Raw genomic sequence first — 14,828 nt, forward strand, 5'->3', positions numbered from 1 at the left:
TCCATGACGGATATGGTGGGCAATATGAGCAATTTCTCAGGACCACTGCAGCGATTGGGTGTCTGTGTGATTGAATCCGGGGTTTGGAGATTGGGATTGTCCGAACCCGTGCCAGAACGAATGCTGCGCGCTCTCCAGTCGACTGATCAAGTCCCGAGGACAAAAAAAGCCCACTTCCGCCAGACCGGATCGTGCATGCCAATCAATGGCACTGGAATCGACTCGGTTTGTGATGGACAGACTATTATGGATGCGCATGAGAGATCGGATCGATGGCGGAATGCTCGTGGGAACCGCCAGTGCCAGACTCGAATCCTTTGCCACTGCAGGCCGCCTGAAATGTCCATCCATCGTGCAGCGGAGGGTTTAATAATGAAAGAAAATGCCGTGTGTTCAGCCACATCCGCTCAGCTCGTAAACACCACACAATGAAACCGAGTCAAAGCGCCACAAGAGATTTACAGCTCAAGCAATTGATTAGACTGATCAAGGTCGTGTCTTGTCTTTGATTTAATTACTTACCTACGCAGAGCTCTGTTGCTGGTAGTGAGTACAGTACAACCACTACCTACATACTGTAGGTACTGTAGTATCTCTCTGGTCGGGGACCCCCACTTAGCCCCCATTCCCGGCTTGCATCCAACTCCAACAACCCTCTGTCTCTTCGCCTCGCCTTGATTATTATTTACCCGTACTTTAAACCCGCTTCTCCGGACCAGCCCTCCCCTGTGCAGCTCCTCTTTTCGAATTGGCCGTTGTTCTCTGTTCTTCTCGCCTGTGCCCCCTCCCCAAAAAGTCTCCCTGCCCGTCTCCGTCTTCGCCCCGTGCTCTCGTCTCGTGGCCCCTCGACGGCCCCGGTCGGTGCCCGCATCTCCTGGACATCCCCAGCGGATCGCCCGAGATCGCTGCTGAGAACTCAATGACACGCGGTGATCAATTCGCTGGTGTTCGATCTGCTGTGGGAACTCTGCGCTCCTCGTTTCCGATACTGCGGACCTCGACGCGACGTCGCTGAAGGGATACTTCCGAGGAAATAAAGAACACGCCTCAAAGAACCCTCAATCATTTGCTGGACCTGGGCGGCCCGGATCAGGCACTGCGCAAACCGAAAGGGACATCGCACGCTCCAACGAATTGCGCAGGCCGAATTCAAAAGGAAGAAAAGAACTCAAAAGGAGGGGAAACGAGAACGAGGCTGTTTCGTGTGGGACGCTTGCTTCGGTCGCAACTCCTACGCCCTTGCCCGGGCCTCCGCAGGCCGTCGCACGCGGTTTCCGGGGCTCGCAACGACATCGCGGTTGCTTTTTTTTTCTCGTCCGTGAGCGGCTAATGGTTCGGCCTTGATCGACCCCTGCCGGGTTCTGTCATTGCGACGAGATTTAGGGCTCGGACGACCTGTTCACCGACGGAGAAACGTGCAAGTAGCCTTGTATTATTACTCGATCGACACCGGCTCCTCCACAGGCCTGGAGCTTACTCTCTGTGTGTTCTCTACACAGCTCCCCGGCCATGCAAAGCTACACCTTCCTGTCCCCGTCGGGACCTCCTCGTGAAGGACAAAAGAGTATATATTTTCCCCTGAAGCCAGATCGCCGATCGTCCCAAAGCTGACAGAGCCCAGACTATGTATTTGTCGACGAGCACAACAGACATAAGAGGCTCAAGGGTAAGCTCAAACAACCGCCCTGTTCACTTGCGCACAATGACGAACTCCTCCAGTTATGCGAGCCTGCAATGGATGCCGCAAAAGAAAGATCAAATGCGATGCGGCCACGACCAATACGTGGCCATGCTCAGCATGTCAGCGCCTCAAGCTGGTCTGTGTGCCTCCGACGGTCAACCAAGACAGCGACTCGCAACTTGACTCCGACAAGCCAGCTGGCACCGAAGGGTCTGGGTATATGGAGCAGCGGATGTCGCAACCGAACGCGATCAGCCATCAACTCTCGATGCCGCCTGGATCGGCCGGCGGGAACGCGCATGTGCCGGGAGATCTGATGCCGTACAACGCAATGTATCAACGCTACGTGACACCGCCGTCGCAGCCCGTGTACAGCACCCAACCCCCCACCATCCCAGTTACTCATCAGGCATACCATCAGCCATCCTTTGCTCCTCAATATTCCCGGCCACAGCAGCAGGAGCAACGCCCCCAGCAGCCGCATCATGAACAACCACAGCAGCAGCAGCAGCAGCAACAGCAACAGCAACAACAATCAGCACCCTTGCCAACGTCTGACAGTGGGATTTTTCTCGATCCCGATCAGTCGACGGCGGATGGGCTGAGCGAGGCTTTTGGCGAGTTGAAGATTGATGAGACTGGCATTGGTAAGGGTCCGACTCTGCATGTTGGCACAAAAGTCTCTTGCACTGACGACGCGGTAGCTCCATACATCCGACAGCAGAGAAAGATGGCCATGGAACCCGAGGCCCTTGTCCAAGATGAGGTCGAGTCCAGGTTGCCTTCTCTGAACACGGAGGCGGGCTCTGTTGTCCGCATCCCTCCGGAGTTGATGCCAAGTGACGAGGAGGCCATGGCGTACTTCGATGTCTACTTTACAGACATTCACCCGTATGTGCCCGTGGTGCATCGTGAGAGCCTGTATCATCAATGGCGACATGATCGGTCCGCGATCTCACCCTTGCTGCTGGAGGCTCTCTTCGCCTGTGCTGGTCGAATGTCCGACGATCCGGCTCAAGGCGCCCAGTGGTTAGCGCTTGCCAATCGTGAGTCACCTTACCCTGGGAGACCAATACACTCGCTAATCTGTTTGCCACCAGGGCATGAGCCGAGTTTCATGGACGTGCCTCGATTGAGCACCATCCAGGCATTGCTCCTACTGCTCAAGGCGCGGGAATCGAATCCTACCAAGGGATATTTCTACCGCTCGTGGCAGACGGTGAAGACGATGATCTCCATGGCAAAAGACCTCGATATTCACGAGCATTACAGCCTCCATCAGGATGGAAGGACTTGTAATCTGGATCCCGTTGACTGCTTAGTTCAAACACGGGTCTGGCAAACGCTGCTCGTGGTCGAAGTCATGACGGGTGGCCCGCAAGGTTGTCACCACCGTCTCTGTTCGCATTGTCAGGTCCAGAAACTAACTCCAGGCTCTCCTTTCGTAGGTCGCTCTGATTACGAAGTCGATCCCGATACGGTCGATATGCGACCGAGTGTTGATGCTGAGGAAGGCGACCCATTCGAGATCGATCGGTCGCGGCAGTTCTCGTATTTTGTCCGCAATGCCTATAACATCCGGTCGTTTGTCGAAGCCTATCATCGGATCAAGCGACAAACCAAAGACTGGGGGTCCAGCCCGCGGTTTGTCGAGTCAAATCCGCTCTTTAGTGACTTTGTCCGTCGTCTGCCCCCCGATCTGCAGGTGACGTATCCAGAGGATGGATCGCCGCCTCACCTGCCGTCGCATTTCGTGGGAAATCTGCACTGTCACTATCACCTCGGCATCATCATGTTGCACCGGCCGCAATTGGTCTCATCCAAGTCGTTCGCGGCCGGCGGGAATTGGAAGACGCACATGTCTCTGTGCTATTCGTCCGCCAAATGCCTGTGTCGCTTGCAGGAAGCGATCCTCCAGCGCTTTGGGTTGCGGGGACTGCTTTTTATGCAGCGAGGGATCAGCTTTACCATCTATTCGGTGCTCACCTGCACCATGTTGCATCTGGTGCGCCGGACCGTTTCTTAACATCTATATGCCTACTGACTGTTCCATTTTCAACAGGTCGCCATCACCTCACCAGACCCCGAATTTAACTCGGATGCACGCGATTACTTTACGCGGCACATGCGGATCCTCGAGAAATGCGCTGCGGCGTGGCCAATTCCCGAGATCCAGGCGCAGATTGAATCGCTCCGGGTTGCGTTCTCAGCCGACACGAGCAAGCCCTTTGAGCTCAAGCGGACCTTCCCATACGGGAGTCCATCTGAGAGCCAGGCAACTCCGCCGCCATTTGATGGACAGTACAGCAACCAATATGCCCAGACCTCAAGTCCTTCTCAGCAAATTACCTTTACATCGCACCCAATTACGCCGCCTGCTTCGGCCCGTGCCGAGTCTAATCCCCATTCCCCTCCGGTGTCGAATCTGGGCATGATGCCGCATGCCACGTCGACCCAACCGTTGACGATGCCGCTGGTGGACGAGAACAGCTGGGATCCTACACGAATCATGACGTGCGTACATCCCTCCCTTCCCTTTGGGCATTGTTTCCTGACTGCTTTTGTTTTTCTAGGTCGTGGGATCTCGCGTTCGCCGTGAACTCGTCTCAGTTCGGTCCTTCGTCGCCCATGAACACCGGCCAGATGGTCGATAGCATGCCCGCGCAGTATGCCCTTCAATATCCGGGGGCCAGCAAGATGATGTCCCTGGACGCATCGCATGCCATCCGCGAGCAGCAGCCAGTGGCGCAGGCGCCGGTCATGATGACCGCACGAGACTGGCAGCAGAGTGTTGCCAGTGTATATGACCCTCACGGCATCAAGCGTCGGTGGAACTAGTCGGTCGATTTGTCGCATGGCAGCAGTCGACCGGGGTAATCATTCATTCTCTATATCCTCGAAACGGCGTTTCTGCGGCGTTCAATTCGTGTTTCCTTTCTTCCTTTATTTCGACGGAATTTTGTCCTTTCGAGGTTCCACGGTACGGCTGTGTTCCCATGTGATGATCGCTCATGCAACGATGTATGATTCTACCTGTATCGGTTCGGGGAAAAAAAAGAAAACGTTTCCCGGTGAAGGTTCCCGGATATTGTTTTATCTAACCGTTGGGCCGGTGTTTATACGACGACTTTATTGTGGGAGCTGGTTTGTACATTTGTGGCTCGGTTTTGCGATTTGGACATATTTTTCTTCTCCAGCTGATTCGATTCGATACCCTCTGCCAAATTCCGTGCATCGATGGGACGATTTGTGGTGATTTACTTATTTTCCATGTATCTTGCGAAACATTCATCTGGGTTACTTTGACAATGTTTATGTCTCAATTCAGTGGCAGTGAAGAGTATGTCGATGTCAGGAATGAGGTCTCACTTGTGGCAGTTATGAAGGAAAAAGAATGTGGATGTCATGAAAGTGCTTATCAATGGTTATTTTTCTTTTTTTTTTTTTTTTTTTTTGATGGGTATCACATAGTACGGAGTACAAGTCATGAACAACATATCACAATCGTCAAAACAAAGCAACACCCAAATCCAAATCATTCCATTTCCAATCCCTCCCCTCATGGCGCGAACAGTGTCTGACCTCTCGATCCGATATCATCTCCTCCCCAACCCGATCCTCTCATCCCTCGACCGGACAATCCGCGCCTTATCCCCCGGCAACGGCTTCAACTCGTCATTCGGATCGTACTTTTTGGTGGTGAACTCGCTCTCGATGTATTCCGGTTGGCCGCCATTGCCGCCGCTGCCGTCCCGGGTCTCTTCGAGTTTCTTGCGGAGACGCGCCTCTTCGAACGCGGTGATGTCTTCGGGGGTGATTGTGATGGCGGTGGGTTTTCGGCGGAGCATTCTTTTTTTCTTTTCTCTTCCTTTCTCTCTCTTGCTCTCTGTCGTGTCTGGTTCAGGAACTGAGGCTTCTTTTTCTCCCTCTTTGAGTGGATGTGTACGGGGGTTGCAGATGTTGGAATTGTTGTGCTCGTTCAAGTTGAGATTATGATTCCTTGGACGTTGGAAACGTAACTACATAATTGGTTCTCGGTGATTTTTGTTTTCTGGAGCTCCGAGTCTGGCGGAAGACCCCACATGCTAACGTTTCTTAGCTTGAGCCTAATTAGGAAGTTAACCTAGTTATGTACTTGGGACGGCCTGGACACCCACACCCCCTGGACAAGTGGACTTGCTGCTAAACCCTGGCTCGCACCCTGGTAAGTATTAGAGCTTAGGTTAGGGCTAACAGGGGCCTTAGGGCTGACTACTCGTATATAACGGAGTAACTACTTCGTACTCGTATGTTTTTGATTGGCTTTTGCTCCGTTCTCTGCAGGTTTGTTCTTTCTATATAAAGTACGGATAGGTACTGATTGTCGAAAATAATGCTCGCTGAATTCATCGTTGAGACTGTGGCGCGAGAACTGATTACAACTCTACAAGTACGGAGTGCTCGTAACTAATCTATGTATGATGATTGAATTCGTCCGTCAGAAAAGTGCATGTTGTGCATCGATCGAGCCGAAGCTTGGCAATATCCCTCTGCGCTACACCACGTTTCGAATGACTCTGACCATCGAGTTTCCTCTACCTTGGGATTGCTTGTACCAGGTTTCCGTATCGTCCCGTAGTCCGTGATTGCCGTGCTGAACACTTTCGTTCGAAGGGGGGGGTCGGACTTGCTTCGTGCAGGACCATGGCAACGGTAAAGCCTCTCGCAAGTGCCGTCGCGCAGGATGGGGAGTTGGGACCTTGGTCAGTTGCGGCTGGCAAGGCTCCCCCTTCTTGCCCTATGATAGACTGCAGTCAATCACAACGAATGACATGGGACAACAATCGGTGGAAGTTGGACAGGCTATGTATGCAACAAATCGTATGGCGGAAGAAGCCCTTCAAAATGACTGCTGAGTCTATAATCAATTCATCCACTCTCCTCCATTGGAAGAAATGGCAACGCATTGGGAAGGTTAGGCGTGAAATTTGGATGGAAGATCCAGAACTGAATGCCGTCTTCGCTAGCCACGCCAAAGATCTCGCGGTCGCCAAAGATCGGTAAGACAAGTTCATCGTCCTTATTTATCGCATCGTAATCAAGGGTCGCCGGGAGTTGGGCGGGTAGCCGGGTGCGCAAACGCTTGCGAGTAAGGACCTCTCGCGCATCCAATTGGTATGGCTTCATATCCATCATGCCGAGCTCGCGATAGAAAAGCTGCAACACTTTGAGAAATCTGTCCCATCTGTACATGATTTTGGGGCTGAGAGTGGCAATCACAGGGGTGTTGGTCATGTCGTAAACGGGCGGGAAGTCGTCGTCCCATCGGGCGCTCAACTTGTCGACCGTGTGGTCGTACGTGAGGGAAATCCAGCAATTGCCGCAGCGGGGATCACTGTAACGCAGCTGGGTTACTGTCTTGTGGTGGCCAAAGGCGCTATCAGTATTGGTGTCCACGGTTAGTTGGATGAAATCCTTTGATGGTTCGAGGATCTCTCTGTTCACACGATAATCAGACAGAGATAGGGGGAAATGTTTCCTCTCCACCACCCGTCCGGTCATGGTCCACTTGGTCTCCCGCACCGCCGGCGGGCGTTTGTCCCAGTCGATCTCGAATGCCACCAAAATGCCGTCATCCGCATCCAGGTGCCACAAGAACAAATCGGAGAAGGTATTGATCTTTTGGAACCGGTCCGAGCTCAGATCCCATATGTAGACGGGGAACAGTGGCTTCGATCCATAGTCAACTATCACCACCTTGTCTTTGTCAATGGAAGTATGATGGTCGGAACAAGGAAGCCCTCTTGCGTATCGCTGCAATGTGCGTGTATCCCACACGATCAAGTAACTCCTAACATTGCTGTTAGACCACGCTAATAACCTTGAGAAGACAAGGGATCCTCTTGTCCGCATACTTATCATCCGAGTAAATGACAAGATAGCGATCGGATAGTCGGAAATCCCAGGGTTCCATGTCAATGGACTCGTCTTCGGTCCAAGTCAATCTTTCTCCGGTCTCGAGATCCAACATTCCGATGTCATCGGTGTCGTCTCCCGGTAAGCAATAGTACACTCGTCGCGAACGGTACGCAACGTCGAGTGGCAGTCTCGGTGTTTCTGGCCATGGGAGAAAGATCTTCTTGACTGGCTGGACCCGTTGCAAACGATGTCGCCACATGAAATAGGTCATCGCGTCCGTCGCAGGCACATCCACGTCCTCTATTCCCAGGAACATCAGCGTTTCGCGCAAAAAGAACTTGATGATCGAATCGGACGAGAAAATAGACCGCCATCGTTTCGAAACCTAGGATGATCCCAGTCAGAGTGAACCGCTGAATTGGTTGAGCGGCCGAGGAACATCGAGGAAGCACACTCTCTGGCTGAGGAAAATGTCTGCTGGATCGAGATACTTGACAATGTCGAATAGGATCTCGACGGGCAAGGAGCCGATGATATCATAGGTTTCTCGAAACGGACCTGCTTGAGATGCGCTTTCGCACGGCCCCGTCATTTTTCCTCTTGCACCCGATTTGAAATCGCATGGATTTGGTCGCAGTGAGCCATGGAGGGGGAGTTTTCCAGTTTTATCCACAAGAGTGCATGCTCTTTGAGTTCCATGACGTCCGAGCGCGCAGGCCTGACGCCTGGAGTTCGACCCAACCAATCACAAAGTTAAAGCTTATTCATTCTTTGTCTTTTGCCAGTCGTTTGGTTGCTGAAGCCTCACCCTTTGCAGACTTTGGTTTGTTGACCATCAACTGGCATGATTATTCTTTCTCCATGAAGATGGTCAGCCGGATAATCGAATGATCAGAAGATGGCTCAAAAACTTCGGTAACTATTGCTTGTGGATTTTCGACTCTTGCTTCTATGACTTGACGCATGCATTAGATCAATGATATCTTTCAGCCAGTTAGTGCTTGCAACATAAACCGACCCTTGCCGTTAACCACTGAAAGGATAACAGTGCTATGCCATGTTCTCGCTAACATGTCGGGAAAGTATAGCACGATTTCATGTCACCGATTTTTCCAACAGCTGTGGACATTTGAGTTTCCTCCGGCTTGAGAATCCCCGAGTATTGCAGGTTCTTGGGACTCTCCGGCGTTCGCGACTGACTCCGTGCAAAAGTATGAGACCAAGTTCCGTGCGGGTGCCCGCCATGAGTCGTAACGTAATTGGGGCATTTTGCCGGCATTGACTCTCTTTTTTTGAGCACTGGAGCCCTTGATTCATCGATTCATGCGGTAGGTAAAAGCACCTCATATGGGCCATATTCGAATCACCCACTCTCTTGCATTGGGAGAAAAGACACCGCGCCTGGAAGATTGGGTGGAACAACCAAAACTGGATGCCATGTTCACTAGCCATGCCAAACACCTCACGATCGCCAAGGATCAGTAAGAAAAGGTCTTCGTCACAATCTATCGCATTGTAGTTGATTCTCGCTGTTGATTTGACGGGTAGCCGGGTGCGCCAATACTGGCGAACACCAACCTCTCGGGCATCCAATTGGTACAGCTGCAAGCGTAACCTGCTGTAGCCGGGGGGGGGGGGGGGTAAAACTGGAAAAAACCCTAACATTATTGACTCATCTGTGTACATGACCGTGGGACGAGGTCAACGATTTCAGGGTCTTTGGCGGAGCAGGGAACGTTTGGGGTGTAGTCGCACCATTGAGCACAGAGCTGGTCGACGTCGTGGTTGTATACAAGCAGACTCGAGCTGTTAATACGACAATCTCGATGGCCAGCGGAGGTTCACGAAGGAGCCCTGATGTCGCAATTGGCAGCAATTCAGCGTCCCCGAAAGTGTGTCATTGTCTGTCGCACGCACCTGTCATCATACGTATTCCGTACCATCATCATCTTCAACGGATTTCTCGATCATCGATTGCATTAGACCGACATGTGCCAGTACGTGACATTCTCCTCCGATGAGCCAAGTGATAATAGCCTGAGTGAAGCCATGGACCGCGCTTAACATATTCCAGCAATCACCTACTACCTAACGGATATCGGCAACAGCTGCTAGAGCGCTATTGCTGGCAAGCTAATGACCAGTTCCAACTTGTTTATCCTTATCGATGCATTCTACCCAAGTGCAACTGCCGAGTGAAGCTTGAGCAAGCATGTCTTCAAAGTGATGCTAAGAAACACGCACTCTGTGGCAAGAGCAGATTTCTTTCTGCACACCAAGGATGGTAAAAAAAACTTTCACCATTATCAAGGTGAAGGCCGGCCCTTTGTCCAATCCATCCAGTGGAAACCCCGAAGCAAGAATCCACCCAGATGGAGCTGCGATTGCAAAGCCCTTGACTCGCATTGGTGGGAAACTCGGATCCTGAAGAGGTAGATCAGTGACTTTTCACTCCATTCACATGGTTAACCAGATACTGTGTCTACTACTCCTCAAGATTATAAGGAGGTTTGCTTTCGTAGACTATTCTTCCCTACGATATGAACTACATAGGTACAGGAAGTACCTCGGAGGCGAAAGTGCTCCATTGTCCCTCTTGGACGAGGTTCTAGGTACCATGAAACATCTTCTATGCTGGGAATCCTGTGCTGTGTTTGCTGCCTGTAACAATCAGTGCCAGTGAACAGTCACACCAAGAGAGCCCGGCATCTCATGAGGAATGTTGAGTGGTAGCCGGCTGAATTGGGCAGATAGTACTGTCTGTAACTTCTGAGACACCGATCTGATTCGGAGAAAAGAAGGCACTAACATGGTGTCGTGGTCGCTCGGCAGACAACTGCATTGGTGTATTAGCCCAAAGTAATAGCAGAACTACGTTGTCCTCATCATTTATCATCCTCAGGATCCATGTGGCATTGTCTCAAATACCCCACTGTCACTTGGGTGTACGTAACGCTTGAACTGGATGTGTTTCGATAGGAGTAGTAGTGTTCCTCTCTCCTTCAAGTCCTCCTTGAATAGACTGCTCGAAACGAAGTGGAGGGAGCTGATAAAACATGTGGAATTGATTCGTTGGACAAGCAGACACACCCCAGACTCCGTCCTCGTACACCCGGGCATCGCAAATGGACAAGAACTCTAACGGAGCAACAAACGACTATCCTCCCTCGCTGAATTCGCTGACTTCGCTGAGTTCATCAGAGAGTTCGAGAATTGCCTCGTCAAAAGCTTCAATCATGGGCCGGTAGAGAACTTCCGGATCCTCCGGCGTCCCATCGAAAGGCCCATCGGAGCCAGATGAGAACAAGATGCGACGCAGCTTCCGGCATAAAAGTTTCAGATTTTCCAACTCCGGGGGAAATTCCTTGGTCAAAATCTCAAACATGGTCGGGCTTGCAACAAGGCCAATCTTCATGACGGCAATCTGTTTAAAAGTCCCCGTGTACCAATTTCTAAGATGACTGTACGTAGGTTGGCCTTCTGGATTTCCGACAAACTCCCACCCACGGCGGGCGCATTGCCAGAGTAGCACATAGAAGAAGGACTCAAGATCATGTCGGTACGTATGGTCTTCATTCAACAGCACCTGGATAGCCATGAATTGTGTGGTGCCAATTGGACGCGGAACATCGCTTCGCCCTTGATCGAGCTCCTTCGCGAGATCCATATCAATCAGCATGCCCGCAAAGCCAGTTTTTTCGCGATCTGTTATGATGATGTTGCTCTCCGAAATGTCCCGGTGAAGAATCTTGCCATCAAGGTAAAGGGACCGATGTGCTTTGATAGCATCGCGCAATGCCGCCACCAGTTCCAGCGGCGATTCGTACTTATAGATCGGCCGACCAGCGGGAAATATAACCAGGCAGCGAAGAATTCGATTATCGTACGGACCCTCATGGGGAGCAGACCGACTACTAGTAGTTCCTTGTGCTTCTCGCACTTGGAATGTGACCTCTTTTGGAGCACTCACTGAACCACTTTCAAACCGCGATCGCTTCGACTTAGGGTATTCAGAAGTTGCCTTGCGCTTACCCAAGCGCCCGGATGAATTTACAGCGCTGTTCCAACTGGGATTTTCGGACGAGACGGCAGGGCATGGCGGATGAACGGACTGAGACGGTGACACGTTGGGCGTGTCCCGAAAAGTGTAGGGCTCCTTGAACGTCATCTCTGACCGCAGCTCGCTGATACTGGTGATGTCGCAATGTCCTACCAGTCTGACGATGCCTTTGACTCCTCTCTCGTTTGCTCGCTGGAGAAGACGCACCTCAGACTCCCAGCGGTCCGACGTCCACGAAAACTTGGTCACGTAGTCCCAGTCCTCAGAGTCTGCCATTCTGGAGAAAAAGCAAGAGGTTCCCCGGCTAACGATCGCCCGGTGACAGAGGAGAGGCTTCGGCTTCAACTGGAACCGCAGATTTTTCTCAAATTGTATAAAGTAACGGTCGCCGTCACGCTGGATGAATGTGTCTCTCCCGAGCTCCTCCTCATTCATCATGACATACCCAGCAATCACCCGTATGAAGCGTTCTGGCTGCTGGCGAATATTGAATGAATCAGGGCTATAGCAGCCTGAGCGATCGAAAACCCACGTCGTCATCCAAGACCCGCAAATGGTAAAGGCGTGGAGGTAGCGTCGTGTCGGCTGCCAGGCAAAAACCTCTCGCGCGTATACAGCGAGCTGTACCAGCGGTCCTTTCACGCCATGATTGGAGCCCTTGAGCTCGCCGATCACGTCAATGTCCCTCCAGTCGTGCCCATTGTCGGAGGTATGCTCGTTCTTTCGTTTGACCATAACATAAATCTGCCGTCGTACCTCACTACCGGAAAGCTCTTGCGGGAGGTCGATTTTGTAGTAACGACGCTGTTCTTCTGAAAGAAAGTCGTTGTCTAGCTTGAACAGCCATGCAAGCACTTCCTGTTGCGAAGGATTATCGCTCAGGCCATCCCATTTGCTTCCAGAATGGAGGTAGCATGATGATTGGTATACTTTCTGCGCGCGATGCGTCCAGTCTTTATTCTCGAAATACTTCTTGTGAAATCCTCGCACATTTCGATATGTGTAATCTTGGATTTCCTGAAAAACCCTGAGTTCAACCTGGTCAGGAGTCAGCTTGCTGTCTTGCAATGACCCAGAGTTGATATTGAATGGTATGCTAGTCCTCACATTGCGAACATCCGATGGTGGTGGTGGAGTCAGTCGAGAGATTTGGGCAACGAGATCGAAAACAGCACTCCAGATCTCGACGTCTGCAGCCTTTTGGATGATGAGCTTCACAAGGGGTCGGTAGTGGGCGTAGCTGAAATCGTCATATCGAACACGTTCGTAGATATCACCAAGTTCTCCAAGTAGAGATCTACCGCTGGTCCTCGAACGGAGTTTCAATGCGGCTGTTGTGTTCTGGAAAGCACATATAAGGTCCGATAGCCGTGCTCCGATTTGCTCGGATCTGCCATCAACACCTTTAGAGCTGTATGAACTGTCCACGTCCCGAAGTCTCTATGAAACGATCAAAAGTGTTGCCCAAGGGAAACTCTCTGATTACCCTGAGCTCTTCTTCCGACAGCGGAGCCATTGAAACATGTAAGGCAGGATGTCTGATGAAGTTAGAAAAGCCTCATTCCTCAGGACGAGAGGACAAGATCATCAAGATCTAAGCTGGGCGTCAAGATGAAAAAGTTTTCTTATGACGTGACGAGGGAGCTCATGCCTTTGAACACTGAGGTCCCGGTTCTTGCTGCTGGACAATAGGAAGCACTCCGAGCGGTCAAGTTCGAGTAGAACTGAAGGGGAGCGGTGCTGCAACACTAACTACTTCGTCTCGCTCATGAAATATGGACGATTCACTCCTTCACTGATCGGCTTCAGCGCCAGACAGAGAGTGACATACGAGGCATAGAGAGTCCTTGGAGAAGAGTACGTTTTATGCAAGGACAGGCGGCGTACTTGTCACAAGATGGTCCATGAGCCAATGAGCATAGTCTCATCACGTGACCCTAGTCTCCAGATTCAATTTTGAAGGTCGGAGTTGCGTTGGAGAAATGGGGATTGCATCGCCCGATCGCAATGCAAGTCTTGTAAAGGTGATTCCACTTTTCACAATCGGGTTCTTCGATCTTGCCCGCAATGATGGCCCAACCAGGCATTGCGCGATCCATAGCGTCTGCGCTCCGCTTCCAGAGAACACAAACCCGGCTTTTCTCCGCCGGCCGTATTCTTGCAGACGAAGAAAACAGCAAGCCATTGGGTGAGAAAACACCGCTAAATTGTCGTTCTCAAGGATTATTTCTAACCGAGCAAGTTCGACGAGTGCCAACTACAGGCAACCGCCCAGCTCCCAAACAAAAATCGTCTCCACGCAGCCGTGCCGTCGATGCCCGATCACTAGGCGCCGCACGAGGAAGCAGTCCGACGGGCCCGGTGCTGCGCGCGTCGCAGCTTGCCGCGCTACGATCACGACTTCGCCGGTCATCCGCTAGCAGCAACAAGAGCAACACCAAAGACCAACAAGCAGCCAAGCGTGAGCGTGTGCGAAGAGCCCGCGGGGAAGCAGACGTCGAGGAAGGCGAAGAGGCACGACAGGTCGAGATTGACGCGGTCTTCGACGAGATCCGTGAGAAGAACAAACCCGTTCCGGTCCGGTACACGCCGGTCGAATACAACGCAGAGCGGCTGCGGGAGACGTGGCCGACGCTGCCGATGGGTGGTGATTCGAAAGATGCGCAGGTCAGCACCGTGCGCGAGAAGCTCTCGCTGCTGAGCGAGCGGTACCCGAACGGATACGAGCCGCCATATGTCCTGGCGCAGCGGCTCTACAAGGGTGAGCATGTGCTGTTTACGAGTGAGGAAGAGAAGCAGGAGACGATGGAGGAAGTGCGCAAGCTGTGCCAGATGCGGGCCGATCAGCTCACGCAGCGCAAGGGGGAGTTGATCGAGCCCGAAGACGCGGACTTTGTGCCCATTTCAAAGGAGGACCGCGAAACGTTGGTCGGGAAGCTCGTCCAGGGCAAGTACCCGTCCTGGAAAGAGGAGACGAAGGGCCAGTCATCACTGCTAGCGGAGGTGCAGCGGAATCTGTACAACAACTCCACGTACCGGATGGCCGGAAAGCAGGCGCAGTTCATGGCCAAGTTGGAGTCGTTGCTGGCGAGCGGACAGCGTCCAAAGCGAGCTTAAACCAAGTATATCTGTACAATAGATTTTTTTTTTCCTGTTTCCTAGAACCGACCCTTCAATATAGTACATGTC

The 14,828-nt window shown here is 52.0% G+C and overlaps 5 protein-coding genes across 5 annotated transcripts; 3 read left to right on the forward strand and 2 right to left on the reverse strand.

The window, feature by feature from the left end:
• Positions 1 to 1,509: 1,509 nt before the first annotated feature.
• On the forward strand, positions 1,510 to 4,519 carry VTN31DRAFT_7351 (uncharacterized protein; the record flags this gene model as incomplete). The annotated part of the gene is made up of 8 exons (XM_069408063.1): positions 1,510 to 1,564; positions 1,622 to 1,666; positions 1,720 to 2,328; positions 2,386 to 2,727; positions 2,782 to 3,063; positions 3,130 to 3,686; positions 3,744 to 4,195; positions 4,255 to 4,519. 8 exons carry the CDS (start codon positions 1,510 to 1,512, stop codon positions 4,517 to 4,519), a joined length of 2,607 nt encoding a protein of 868 aa, XP_069257849.1.
• A 648-nt stretch (positions 4,520 to 5,167) lies between these two features.
• Positions 5,168 to 5,677, forward strand: VTN31DRAFT_7352 (uncharacterized protein; the record flags this gene model as incomplete). The annotated part of the gene is made up of 1 exon (XM_069408064.1): positions 5,168 to 5,677. The coding sequence occupies one exon, from the start codon at positions 5,168 to 5,170 to the stop codon at positions 5,675 to 5,677; it is 510 nt and encodes a 169-aa protein (XP_069257850.1).
• Positions 5,678 to 6,589: 912 nt separating this feature from the next.
• Positions 6,590 to 8,171, reverse strand: VTN31DRAFT_7353 (uncharacterized protein; the record flags this gene model as incomplete). The annotated part of the gene is made up of 3 exons (XM_069408065.1): positions 6,590 to 7,511; positions 7,576 to 7,964; positions 8,034 to 8,171. 3 exons carry the CDS (start codon positions 8,169 to 8,171, stop codon positions 6,590 to 6,592), a joined length of 1,449 nt encoding a protein of 482 aa, XP_069257851.1.
• A 2,565-nt stretch (positions 8,172 to 10,736) lies between these two features.
• VTN31DRAFT_7354 (uncharacterized protein) lies at positions 10,737 to 12,374 on the reverse strand (the record flags this gene model as incomplete). Its single annotated transcript, XM_069408066.1, has 1 exon — positions 10,737 to 12,374. One exon carries the CDS (start codon positions 12,372 to 12,374, stop codon positions 10,737 to 10,739), a length of 1,638 nt encoding a protein of 545 aa, XP_069257852.1.
• Positions 12,375 to 13,706: 1,332 nt separating this feature from the next.
• Positions 13,707 to 14,756, forward strand: VTN31DRAFT_7355 (uncharacterized protein; the record flags this gene model as incomplete). Its single annotated transcript, XM_069408067.1, has 2 exons — positions 13,707 to 13,827; positions 13,882 to 14,756. 2 exons carry the CDS (start codon positions 13,707 to 13,709, stop codon positions 14,754 to 14,756), a joined length of 996 nt encoding a protein of 331 aa, XP_069257853.1.
• Positions 14,757 to 14,828: the final 72 nt, after the last annotated feature.

This window comes from Thermomyces dupontii, assembly GCF_041956625.1.
Source record: "Thermomyces dupontii strain NRRL 2155 unplaced genomic scaffold VTN31scaffold_9, whole genome shotgun sequence".
NCBI classification, from domain to species: Eukaryota; Fungi; Ascomycota; class Eurotiomycetes; order Eurotiales; family Trichocomaceae; genus Thermomyces; species Thermomyces dupontii.